General features: G+C 36.3%; 1 protein-coding gene across 9 annotated transcripts in view; it reads left to right on the top strand.

Moving 5' to 3' along the window:
• The window catches only part of ZNF713 (zinc finger protein 713), a 48,763-nt gene extending 36,721 nt beyond the window's left edge, over positions 1-12,042 (top strand). For 8 of the 9 annotated variants that reach the window (XM_045460215.1, XM_045460210.1, XM_045460216.1 and 5 more), the window contains one exon: positions 8,465-9,900. In XM_045460215.1, the coding sequence (XP_045316171.1) occupies positions 8,465-9,522 (1,058 nt within the window). In that variant the 3' untranslated portion in view covers positions 9,523-9,900. Of the gene's footprint in view, positions 1-8,464; positions 10,580-11,888 lie in introns of those variants that run through there. The other variant, XR_006708045.1, reaches the window with a different exon arrangement.
• Positions 12,043-13,809: the final 1,767 nt, after the last annotated feature.

Below are 13,809 nucleotides of genomic sequence, written 5' to 3'. Positions count from 1 at the left end.
TTGGCTCTCTCCCACTCTAACCTCTTTTTTTTTTCTTCCCCTCCCCCATGGGTTTCTGTTAAGTTTCTCAGGATCCACATAAGAGTTAAAACATATGGTATCTGTCTTTCTCTGTATGGCTTATTTCACTTAGCAGAACACTCTCCAGTTCCATCCATGTTGCTACAAAGGGCCATATTTCATTCTTTCTCATTGCCACATAGTAGTCCATTGTGTATATAAACCACAATTTCTTTATCCATTCATCAGTTGATGGACTCTTTAAATGAGAGGCTTCTTAACCAAAAAACCCCAAAAGCTTAGCTCTCTATTGTTGGCATACCACCTACAGTGTTCTGCCCAGTTATATTAGCAAGTAGTTGTATGTTAAACGTATGCCAGACACTGAGTTAGGTATTTTCCACTCTGGTTTATTAAGTCAAGTTAACCTACCCCGTCTGTGTCTAGTGTCCACCCTGATTCTTTGCTCTGGCACCTGGTTTTCCCATTTAGACTTGGTTTTCTGTCATTCAGTCTTCAGCTTATTTTTCAGTGTGGCTTTGACTTGGCTGTCCTTCTTGCTTTTAGTTCTCCAGGTCATGTTAGGTAGGAATCCTTGTTCCTGTTTTAGTCTCATTGAACCTGAATTTTGGTCTGACCAGTGCTGCCATTCTATAAGTAGAGGCTAATAATTAAAACATTTTTTCAGGAACCCTAACACTTTCCCTGACAACAGTAGGTGATGTTATTTCTATGAATTTCCACACTTTGAAACCTGGAAAGTAGGAAACTAAAGGAAGAAAATGAAAACTCCCTTCCCAGGTGAATTGCCAGCATAGGAACTTACAACAGAAGGCAAAGCTATTCTTTCCCTCAGGTACATATTTTTCCCCACAGACATATCCATTTGTAAGATCCACACTCTTTCCCATTATGTCCCTATCCACAGACCCCCAGCTAGAGAAAATAATTGTTAACTTAGGAAAATTTCCAGAAATTATTATGTGGATGTCTAAGGCTCTTGGTTCACAGATCGGCTTGAACAAGTGATTTCCTCATATCCTTCTTGTCAGGAATCAGCAGCCTGGCAGTCTCCTCCAAGAAGACAGATTGCATTTTTGCATTATCCTGTAAGACACAGAGACACAGTGACTGGTTCCTCTGATGAGGATGTGGCAAAACATTTCCGTTGATGAACTGATCTAATTCTGGCTTGCCCTCTTGGTTACTGCTTGCCTTTTTGGCATCTACTGATGCCTATTTATCTAGAAATCTCTTCCAGATGAAGATGAGACCTGGAAAATGTCCAGTGGACTTAGAAACAAAGAAGTTAATAATTATATTAATAAGAGTGATTATATAAGAATGATCAGTTAGTACATTTTGAGTGAACAGGAAGTAAACAGGTAGAGCTGGTAAGTATGCAGTACTCTTATAAGAAGCTAGAATAATAAAGGGAGACAATAGAAAGCATATGCTAGAATAGAAGCTAGTGTCCAAAGAGGATTGTTCCAAGCAGGAATGGTTTTAGCTTGTTTGTAATGCTGAAGGGGAGGAGTTAATAGAGGGGGTAATTAGAAAATAGATACAAATTATGAAGCAAGGTTCTAGAAGAGATGGCAGTGGGGTTGGAAAGAAGGAGGTGAGGGTGATTTTTTATGTAAATAATTTTGTTGAAGAAAGATTTGGGAGAGTTCACCATGGTTATTTCTATTTTCTCGGCAAAGTAGGAGGCAAGGTTGTCTTTTGAATATAAAGGAATCGGAGAAGGATAAGTACAGAACTTTAGGAGCAGTTGCTTTAGCTTACTAAGGTCAACAGAAACTGACCAAAAATGAATCAAGAGATTACCAAGCAGCTTTGAGGGTCCAGATGAGATTTTGCCCTATGCATTTGTGGTTTCCAGTAACTATGCATGTATTTGCCATTTCTCCCATTCTACTTGGCACTAGAAAGGCTTTTTTTAAATTTTTTTAACGTTTTATTTATTTTTGAGACAGGGAGAGACAGAGCATGAACAGGGGAGGGTCAGAGAGAGGGAGACACAGAATCTGAAACAGTCTCCAGGCTCTGAGCTGTCAGCACAGAGCCCAATGTGGGGCTCGAACTCAGGGACCGAGAGATCATGACCTGAGCCAAAGTCGGCCGCTTAACCAACTGAGCCACCCAGGCACCCCTGGAAAGGCTTTGTAGAGCCCAGGCTGAGAGCCTGTCAGACTGGTGGAACTGAAGGAGGAAAACTGAGAGAGAGTTTGTTAATTCAGGTGAGTTGACATAGAGTCCAAAAAGTGACAAAAAGTAAAGTAAGGCCTGAAGAGTACTGGAAACTAGAAAACAACAGACAAGTCAAAGTAGCAGAGGTCTTGATGAGATTAGAAAGCAGGTGGAGAGTGAATAAGGCCATAGTCTACTCACTGAGCCAGAGAGTGTGACACTGAGTTCGAGATTCCTTGTATGGATCAAAGTTCAGATATAACTGTATAGCCAGGTAAATAATTGTTGAAATGAGATGAAGGTAAAAGCACAAACAACTACCAGTTAGAAAATAAGATGGAAGAGAAGAGCCCAATTAATAGTAACTAAAAAGATAAAACACATAGAAATAAACTTTTAACAAGAAATGTGCAACACCTGCATGAGGAGAACTCTAAAACACTGACAGACACAAAAATAAACTTGAATAAATAGACATACCAAGATGTCAGTGTTCCTAATACACATGTAATGTCATCCCATAAAAAGTGCCTTCAAGATTTTGGGGGAATCTTAGATAAACTCATTCTAAAGTTCATATTGAAAAACCAAAACACAAAAATAATCTGGAAAACTCTGAAAGGAAAACAATGAGGGGTTATCTCAACTAGATAATATATAGCAAAAGTTTATTAAGCAAAACAAGGTAACCAACTGAACAGAATAGAAAATCCAGAAATAGACCTAGATGTATGCAGGGGTTTAGTATCTGTTAAAGGCATTATTTCAAATTAGTAGGGAAAAGGTACACATCTTAGTAAAATGATATTGAGATAACTGGTATTTAAGAGGTAGACCTTTTTTTTTTTTTTTTTTTTTTTTTTTGAGTATAATTGACACACAATGTTACATTAGTTTCAGGAGCACAGCTTAGTGAATCATCTTTATGCTGTGCTTACCACAATTGTAACTATAAAAGGTAGACCTTTTAATGAATATTGAGTAGTCATCTGGAAAAAGATAAAGTTGGATCCATAGCTTACCCCTTAAACTAAGATACTCCAAAAGAATCAGAGACGTTAACTGTAAAACATGAAACCATAAGAGCATGGAATAAAACATAGGAAAAATCTTTTATAACCTTGAAATGGGGAAGTCATTTCTGACTATGATTCAAAATCTAGAAGCCATAAAAGAAAATATTTATACTTTCAACAGACACAAATCCCCAAATTCTGCATGGCATAGAATAATAAGCAAAGTGAAAAGGTAAATGGCAATGGTTGGGGTGGGGGGGAATATTGGCAACTTATATCAAAAGGGCTAAGGGGCGCCTGGGTGGCGCAGTCGGTTAAGCCTCCGACTTCAGCCAGGTCACGATCTCGCGGTCGGTGAGTTCGAGCCCCGCGTCGGGCTCTGGGCTGATGGCTCAGAGCCTGGAGCCTGCTTCTGATTCTGTGTCTCCCTCTCTCTCTGCCCCTGCCCCGTTCATGCTCTGTCTCTCTCTGTCTCAAAAATAAATAAACGTTGAAAAAAAAATTTTTTTTTTAAAAAGGGTTAAGCTCCCATTAACAAAAGGCTCCTGGGGTGCCTGAGTGACTCGGCTGGGTGTCTAACTCTTAGTTTCAGATCAGGTCATGATCTCACCGTTCACGGGTTCCAGCCCTGCATCAGGCTCTGCACTAACAGTGCAGAGCCTGCTTGGGATTATCTCTCTCCCCTCCCTCAATCACGCTCTCTCTCTCACTCTCTCAAAATAATCTAATCTAGCCTAATTTTAAAAAGGCTCCTCTAAATCAATAAGAGGCCAACAGCCCAATAGAAATATACACATGTGAACAGTTCTTAGGTAAAGGAGTACAAATATGTTTAATGTAAGAAAAAATGTTCAGTCTCACTCATGATAAGAGAAGCACAAATTGAAACTGCACCAGATGACTTTTTCTCACCTGTCAGGTTAGCAAAAGCCCAAAAATTTGTCTGCATACACTGTTGATAAGTCTGTAGGAAAGAAAGCACTCTCATACATTGCTAGTATAAGATGAACCACCAGTCAACACAGGATGTCATAGATTAATCAAGGGGGTCTCCCTTTTCAGACAACCCTGTTTGGTATTGTAGACTCTTTGGATGAACGAACATTGTCTAGAATCATATGTTTGTGTAAACAGTTTTATGGAAACACAGCCACACTCCCTCTATCACTCATATATTGTCTGTGGCTGTTTGCACACTATAACAGCAGAGTTGAGTAAACAGTAAAGCCCATGTGACCCACAAAACCTTAAATATTCACGAGATGACCCTTTATAGAAAAAGTTTACAACCTCTCCTAAACCAATCATTTTTAATTATTTATAACCACCACTATCATCAAGAAATAGATTTTTATTGCAACTCATAAGATCAGTATAATCTATAAAATTGAGACAAAAATTTTACCAAACACCGTTTATCTTTATTGCTATGTCAGATGAACTCTGATAGTTTCTCATCTTTTTTAGGCTATTTTGTTTCAGTTTTTTTTTTCTTTTTAAAATTAAGACTTTATTTTTTATTTTTATTTTTTTGAAGTATTTTTTATATTAAATATAATTTACTATCAAATTGGTTTCCATACAACACCCAGTGCACATCTCAACAGGTGCCCTCCTCAATACCCATCACCCACTTTCCCCTCTCCCCCACCTGCCATCAACCCTCAGTTTGTTCTCAGTATTTAAGAGTCTCTTATGGTTTTCCCCCCTCCCTCTCTATAACTGTTGTTTCAGTTTTTAATTTATTGTTCTACCCAATAAATTAATGTCATAACTCACTATAGATCAGGGCATGTTTTTTAATTAACAAAAGGGAACTGGAAATACTACAGTGCCTTGCACATAGAAAGGGCAAACTTTTCAAAATTTGTTTTTCTCCCTCCCTTTCTCCCTAATTCTTTCCCTTTCTCTCCCTCCCTCTCTCTGTTCCTCTTTCCCTTCTTGTTTCCTTCCTTCCTAATTCTAAATAATTCAGTTCAAAAGGCATTGGATGAGGCTAAACATCAGGGTAAGTTGTTTACTTGATGAGATATACAGCAGTCCAGAAGGCCCTTCAAGATGTTGTTCAAGTTGCCCAGTGACATCACAACATGCTTAAACTGACCATGGTCACATCTAGAGGGTATCCCTTCCTGGATACAAAGGAGATCAGATGTCTAGGTATCCTAGAAATCTAATTTTATCAGCAGGTCATAACCCCAAGAGTTGATCCAGGAAATATGGAGTCAATGAAGACAAACAGTAACCACTTGAGACTACAGCAAATCCCCTGTTTTTCTTCATGTAGAGCCCTTAGGTTCCTGCAAGAATAATGAAAGCCTGATGAACCCCTGCAATAAGCTAGAGAGGCTTAGTCTGTAGCCATGACCAAGATATTACACTTGCTTAGTTTAGGACTTGGGCATAAAATAGATTACATGTCATTCTCACAGTGTAGGCGGGCAAAGCTCTTCTGCTTCCATGTCTGAAAACACTTTCTTCCCAGGTAGCACTTTTTCTGTAATCTCAGACAGCAGAGGATCAGGCAGGTTAAGAGGGGAGTAGGTAAAAGTACAAAGTAGGACTTGGGACCTTCAGTTAATGATTGGGTTCCTAGTCAGGTAAGGCCAAACAGGAAGAAAGTACACAGTGAATAATGAATGAACAGCATCTCTGCATGCTGTCTTATACACGGCTTGATAAAAGTGTTCATCCTTATCAGAGCCCACCCTCCTTTTAAGGAAAGTTGCAGTCATGTCTGCTAACATGGGGCCTTAGGTTAGGTGAGGAGCTAGAGCAAATGGACTAGAGTTTGTTCTTCACAAATGCTTTGAAACTCAAAGTGATCATTGTCTCACTTTGTAGTCTAGATTCTGTTCCCTGGCATCCCACTGGGATGTAGATAGGCAGCCTTGTGATTGCAGATCTGATGTGCCTTGAAGATATTCAGAGTGGGGGAGCAGTGTTTATATAGCCCATGCATAGTCACTCCTTCTGTTATCAGTAGATGAAAAGTCTCTCCACCAGCAGCAGTTTTCCCTTTTCCCTCACAGAGGCATAGAAAGAAGGCAGTCAACAAAAATGGCCATGAATATGTTGATCAAGCCACCATGTTTCCAGGAGTAAACAAAAGTTTCAGAAGCTAGGCCATAGGGAATGAAGGCCCTGAACTCTACTCCTAGGCAGAAAATGTGTCTTCAAAGTTCTAGCCAGTTATTCTAAACATTTTAGAGCCAAAGTCCCTAGGCAAGACAAAAGCATTTGGGCTGAAAATAAAATCCGATTGGTAATCTGGTTGAAATGGTCAGTGGGCTTAAAATGAATCTTCTAAATCACTACTTTTTTCCACATACAATTTTAGACCAGAGTAGGTTCTGTTTATGTATCTTTTTGTATATCTTTAAGCAAACTGATCGGTTTTTTACAATTTTCTTTTTTTCTTTATAAAATATATGTTTCATGTTCAGCCAACTATTCTTGCCATGCTGTTTGTGATAACAGTAAGTCCAAGGTAACCTGAATGTGATTGATTAAAAATACTTTGACATATCCAGAAAATTGGATATTTTAAAACCTTTAAAAATAATATGGAAATGTATTTGTTGACATGTAAATGTGTTCATGATATGCAGTAATGTAAAAAAACAAAATACAAAACAGTATTATGATGTAATTCCAGTTTATTTTCCCAAGACAGTTGTTGACATTATTATTAATGGAGCCCCCTTTTACTCTCAAGTGTCCTAATTAGGATGATAATTGTATGTGCCAGGTTCAAGGGCAACACTCCTTCAGCTTTTATATATACATTCCCTATGGTTGGAAGACCAAGACTAGTGAGTGACTCACATTTCAGAAACCTAAAGCAGTCTAAGGCCCAAGAACAGCTAACTAATGAAATGGCTTTTGTAGGTGAGCCAGAAAAACTTAGGATCTGTTAGGATCTGTCTGTACTATCCAAGTTTGTTAGAACAAGGTATCGTGAGTGTTATGAGTCAGGCAACACGATCTTGGATCTTGTCCAGTAGGATTCACGCTGTAGGGCTGGTCTGAAGGGACTATCCAAACTAGAGCTTTATCTGTCTAGATCATGGAAATGAGAGGAGAGGTCCAGCTAAAACCTCCCAAGAATCATAAAAGTTCCCAAAGTGAGTCCTATTTAGCTTTCTGCAAGCTGAGAATGTGAAGCCACTCAATTATACAAAAATTGGCCTTTCTCTTAATCCCTCCCTCCACATGACTCCTACCCTCCAACTCTTGTTAGAAGGGAACTAAACAACACTTAGTAAGTGAAGGAAGAAGTGGCCAGGGAAATAGTTAAGTGGGGAAAGAAATGAGAGAGTAGTCAGGGAAAAATCTAGCAGGAAGAAAGTAGGGCAGGGGAAGAGGCAGGCAGTGGGAGGAAAGGAAGAATATGACTCTATAACAGCCCAGGGGAAGAGAAAGGGATTAATTTTGGAACTTTGATTATTAAACACATGATTAAATTTTTAATTATTGAATAGAGACTGTGTTTGAATGTAACAGGAGTATCTGTTATCTAAGAATGAGGGGAGAAGCCATGGAACCTCCCCAAATCTTCATCTGGAAGCAGAATAAGAATACCCCCACTAAATTAAGTTCAAAGAAGTGGTGGGAGGCTGAAATGAAATTTTGTTTGTATCACAATTCATATGATTTACATTTATATTTGTATGAACATAGGGAAAAAAATCTGGCAAGACAGCCTCCAAACAGCTCCAAACAGCTGCCTCTACAGATTGGAATTCTTACTTTATGCATTTCTACATTATTTGAATATGTTACTAAAAGCAAGTATTCATTTTATCATTTTAAACAAAAAATTAAAATAGGAAGAAATACATACTTTTTCAATAAACAAGTAGCTGACACTACATAAGGATAATCCACAGATGAGATTTATAAGGTCTGGATCTGTCTTCTTCCAGTAGTCTTTCTTCTGATACCTCCTACCTCTGAGCACCGATCTTTCTCCGATATTTCTTACTCTCCTTTCCATTTCCTTTCAACCGTGGATACTCCTGGATGATCTTTTCTTATGATTACCACACATGTTTTAAAATTTCCCCCTGCTCACTGCTTTTTGTGATCCTTTTATAGTCTTCCCCCTTGTTACATGGCCATATTTTAAAACTTATGCCACATATGCTTTGTTCACATTACTTTAAGTCTCACTTGGTAATTCATTGTGCAACAATTTCTTTTTCAAAACAGAGAAGATGGCAAAGTATTTGTATGTTCTGAATTTCTTTTAGGTGGAGAGAATAGACCTGATATCAGAAAATCAATTCCAAACCAGAATATTTCTGATGAAAATCAAAACCATGACATGATAATGGAGAGACTAACAGGAGACAGTTTCTGGTACTCCATCTTAGGAGGACTCTGGGATTTTGATTACCAATTAGAGTTTAACCAAGAAAATCAGCAGAGACATTTAGCACAAGTATCTTTCACCCACAAAAAGATCACACAGGAGAGAAGCCTTGACTGTAATAGATTTGGAGAAAACTATAATGTAAACTCAAACCTTATTATGCATCAGAGAATTCCTTCAATTAAAATACCCCTTAATTCTGACGCACAAGGAAATAGCATCAAACATAATTCAGACTTGATTTACTATCAGGGAGACTATGTAAGAAAGAATCCTTATGAATATAATGAATGTGGAAAAATCTTCAATCAACATATTCTTCTTACTAATCATATTCATACCGAAGAGAAACCCAGTGAATGTGGGAAAGCCTTCAGCCACAACTCATCTCTTACTCAACCTCAGATAGTCCTTACAGGAGAGAAGCCCTATAAGTGTGATGAATGTGGGAAAAGATTCAGCCAGAGGATTCATCTTATTCAACATCAGCGAATTCACACAGGAGAAAAACCTTTTATATGCAATGAATGTGGGAAAGCCTTCCGTCAACATTCATCCTTTACTCAACATCTGAGAATTCATACTGGAGAGAAGCCCTACAAATGTAATCAATGTGGTAAAGCCTTTAGCCGTATCACATCCCTTACTGAACATCATAGACTTCATACCGGAGAGAAACCTTATGAATGTAGTTTTTGTGGGAAAGCCTTCAGCCAGAGGACACATCTTAATCAGCATGAGAGAACTCATACAGGAGAGAAACCCTATAAATGTAATGAATGTGAGAAAGCCTTCAGCCAGAGTGCACATCTTAATCAACATAGGAAGATCCATACTCGGGAGAAATTGTGTGAATATAATAAATGTGAGAAAACCTTAAGTTCCAGTCCTTCTCTTACCCAGCAGCATATAACTCACAGGGGGGAAATCATATGAATATATAAATATAGGAAAACTTTTGGTCAGATCTTTTCATCCCCTTGAATATAAAATTATTCATAGAGAAGAGAAAATTTATAAATAAACTTTTAATGCATAGAAACCAAATAAATTTAGATCTTAAATTAGCATATTCCCAGAAGAGATTATAAATAGTGAAAATAATTTATTTTATAAATAAGGTAATATTGAGTCATGTTCCAAATATGATATAAAACTTTTTTTAATGATCAGAAATCTTATAGGCAATAATCTGAAATTATTCTCTTGTAACTTTTATGATATAAAGTTTTTAAAGTATGTAAACATTGATTACTTAAAGCAGTGGTGTAGTATAACCAGTCACATAAACTTGAAATAAACATAAAAGCAATATTTCTCAAACCAGCCATTTGTTTCCTTTACAGTTTTTACCATATTCAGTGTTTACTTAATATTTTTCCTTAAAGGGACTCAGAATTTTTAGCATTGCCTAGGAAATATTATTTGCAGAAATTATGAGTTTTATATGCCAATTATATTTGTTCTAAAATAAATAAACATATTTATTTATCAAAATACATATATAACTTTGAAATTAAAAATATCCACTTGATGTACTACCTAAATCTTCTGTACCTTTATTTGAAAAACAATGTGACAGGATATTGGCAGTGTTTGTTTTCATTTCAGCGACTTTTGCGTTTTCATCAAACAACTTATAAGATCATTTTAAGAAGCATGTTGGAGGAGACTAAGGGTCATAGTGATGAACTTTGAAAATGATTCAGAGAAGTCTACTTTTCTATCCTGTTGCTCTAGTTTTAAAATTCCCTCTAGCAAACATAGGCTTTTTTAATTAAAATGGTTTTTTTTTGTGTGTTTGAATACAGAGTTTTTTGTTGTTGTTTTGTTTTGTTTTTATATAATGACCAGGGGCTAAGAATCCCTACCCTTCCCTACACAACTGTGAAAGACAAGAAGTAGAAGACTATACCAGATGTTGAGCTGTGGTGCCATGATGAAGCTGAAAACCAGGGAAGAGCCTTACTGGCTTATATAAATAACTAAGGAGGTACTAATAAATTGGCCTAAAAATTCATTTTATTTATATAAATTTATTTATGTAACACCTTTTTCCAAAAAGAATTTAAAGTAGTTAAATTTTTTTAATGAATACTGTCCTGTGTAACAGATAATCACATTTTGATGTTAAAAAGCATTATAAATGTAAACTGTCATAAGCCACAAATAAATACATTTTTGGGGCTGCTTCAGTTTCTTGGTTTTCTGTTTTTCTCTTTCCTCAGGCATGGCTTGAAGAAGCCATGAGGCTAAGGTAGAAATGTATTTCCCTTTTGCTTCCTCACCTTTTTTCTTCTAACGTAGCTCCCGTCTCAAGACTTCTCTTTTTTTTCCCTCTGAAGGACTAGATTTTATAAAGTTCTTGAGTCAAAGCTGAAATGATTTAAAGACATTTAAAAATCAAAACACTAAAAGAAAGTAATAAAATGAACTCATTTCATCACAGAAGTTAAACTTTTCAAAGTACATTTACGTCCTGTGCATCAGCAGTGTGCAACAGTTAATAAAACCATGAGTTACTATGGTCAAGGAGAATTTTTAATAACATTTTGTGCTCAGATGTCTGTGTAGTAGAGATCCATTTTCAGGGTAGTTCCAAAATGAACTACATTTAACATTCATTTGCCGTAAGTAGGGCACTCAGATTTCAGGAAAAGAGAGAGTGAGCCAAGGTGAAATCTCAGACAGTAGAAGTATGTATTAAAAGAAGTAATGGCTAATTACAATTGATAAATGCTTTGATCAAAGTTTAATTTTGCAGTCGGGAAAAAAAATAAAAAGGTGTATCCTCAAAGAGTGTTAAAAGCTACAGTATAAGGCAGTGTATCCAACAGGTGAATTGAGAACAATGGAATTTTCAGAAGAGATTCAGTAGAACTTGGATAATCCTAGAAAAGAGGTGTCTGGACTGACATAATAAATAAGAATCATAAAAATAGAAGCTTATTAAATATTCTTTAGTGTCATAAATGATTATGCTTAGATGTACAGTAAACTAGTGATTCTGAGATGAATTTATTTTCATGTCCTTTGTTCTCTTCAAAATGTTGCAAACTAAGGAGTGAACCCTAAATATATTGATTACACCAAAATACTGGTTCTTAGAGCAGGGAAGCCAGTGGTGTAGTACTTATTCAAAGACCTGTTAGTTGTGACTTATTTCTGTCTAGGAGGGCAAGACATTACCCTTTCATGTATATTAGTTCATTTGGTCTGTCTAACCAGGTGCTAATGCCTTTCTTTTATGAAAAGAGATATTTAAGCTTAGACACAATAATAATAAATAATTTATTATTCAGGATTTCTCACTGGAAATGTCACTAGAACATGGATCATCTACTCCTGATTCAGTGGATACCAACAGTGCCTGGAGCAGTATTTTGTAACACTTTGAAAACAATTGTTAAATATATTAAAATTAATAAAGTGAAAGATTGCTGCTCAACATTAAAACCTGTGTGACTTTCTCAGAACTTCAGAGTGTTAAAGGATCATCATGTGATAGATTCTCTTATGTCCACAGGCCTTGTGGGCTTAGAGAAATATAGTCATTACTATTTGTATTTTGATTAATGTTTAGTTTATTAGTTTAAGAAACTGAAATTCTTTAAGCATCCAACATTCCCCTAATTATTCACAGATGTGAAACTAATAAATAAAAACAAGAATGTCTAAAATTAGATATCCCCACTCTTTTTAACATGGGTTTTGGGATTAAAAACATCTAAAACTCTCATTAAATCACAAGCCTAAAATTTCAGATTGTGGTAAATATTTTAAATACCTTAAGAAACAGGTAAGACATACCTAGAATATTAATTATACCAAAACCATAAAAATGTTAGCTTCATGGATTTATTATCTTTATTTGAATGGCATTCCAATTTTTGTCCATTTGTTGCTAGGCTTAGGTTGTCCTACCAGGTATTTGTGTACCTTTCCTGGGTTCTAGTAATCTTATCTAACCCAAAATAAGAATAATAATTTCTCAGACAAATAAATTGCAATTTACAGATTAGCAACTGGCCAACCCTTAATCAGGTCATCCATAAAACCTAGTTGCATAGACCAAACAACTTTTCTTTGTTTTTCTTTTATATCAAAATATTACTTATTATGTCATGGGGCATTTTAAGACTTTCTTCTTGTATAGATTGGAAATTTTTGACACTTTAACTTTCCCAAAACCATCTGGCCCATTGTTCTGTCTAGTTGATATAAGAATCTTATTGACTAGCATTATTTAAAGCTTTTCTATGCTTCATTAGTATAGTTAATAAGGCCCTCCAACTCCTTCCTGAAGAATCCAAGTTTTGTTATCCATTTTCCTCTGTAGAACATTTGGCTACTTCATCATTTTGCAACACATTGTTGAATCCTCTTTCTACTTGGTTATTGTATATAACCATTGGAGCTGATTAACTGTTGAACCATCTTTCTACTTGGTTGTATCAAGTTCTTCGTCTTCCTTGATAATGGTTCAACACACCACCCCTATGTTTGTTCTTAACCAATTAAACAGGAACAAATTATACACACACACACACACACAAATGTGTATATACAAACACACATCTGTCCATAAACACATACTTAGCAAGAAAATTTTTATATTACTCTTTAAGGTCAATAATGAATCATACATACACCATATTCAATTTTTTTTACAGCTGTGTTTTAACATACTTGATTATATTAACTTTGCTCTTGAGTATCATTATGAACACTTAGACTCTTCTATACTCATGCAATCCCAATTAGCCATTGTTTTAAATGTTCAAATTGTGACCTTGACCAGTGGAAGCTTTATTAAGCTAGCTTCTTTAACTCTTACCACTGTATCTGTTATCCTTAAAAGTATTCTCATTTTTGGAAGTAAGATGTTCCAAGCCCATCCTGAATTCTTTCCTTGCTCCAAGAAATGGGATTAACTTATTCCCCCACCTCCAGCCCAAAGAGTTCCAGTTTCTTTTAGTGCAAAGTGGTAATGACCAAAATCTGGGCCCTGGAGATGTACACGACCATTAAGAGCGAGCAGAAGTCCTGCTGTTTCTACAGCTACTCCTATCAGTCGCTTTTAGCAATAAAAGCTAGATAATGTCTTTTAAGACAAGGCCATGATTTCTCACAGGCTTTTCTAATTTAGTGTATATGGATGTGCCTAATTGTTTAAAACAGGATCTTTTTTATCACTGGGATGTTCACCTCCTTTGACAAAAA

This window comes from Leopardus geoffroyi, chromosome E3 (genome assembly GCF_018350155.1).
Source record: "Leopardus geoffroyi isolate Oge1 chromosome E3, O.geoffroyi_Oge1_pat1.0, whole genome shotgun sequence".
Lineage (NCBI taxonomy): Eukaryota > Metazoa > Chordata > Mammalia > Carnivora > Felidae > Leopardus > Leopardus geoffroyi.
This window is presented reverse-complemented; position numbering and strand designations above follow the sequence as displayed.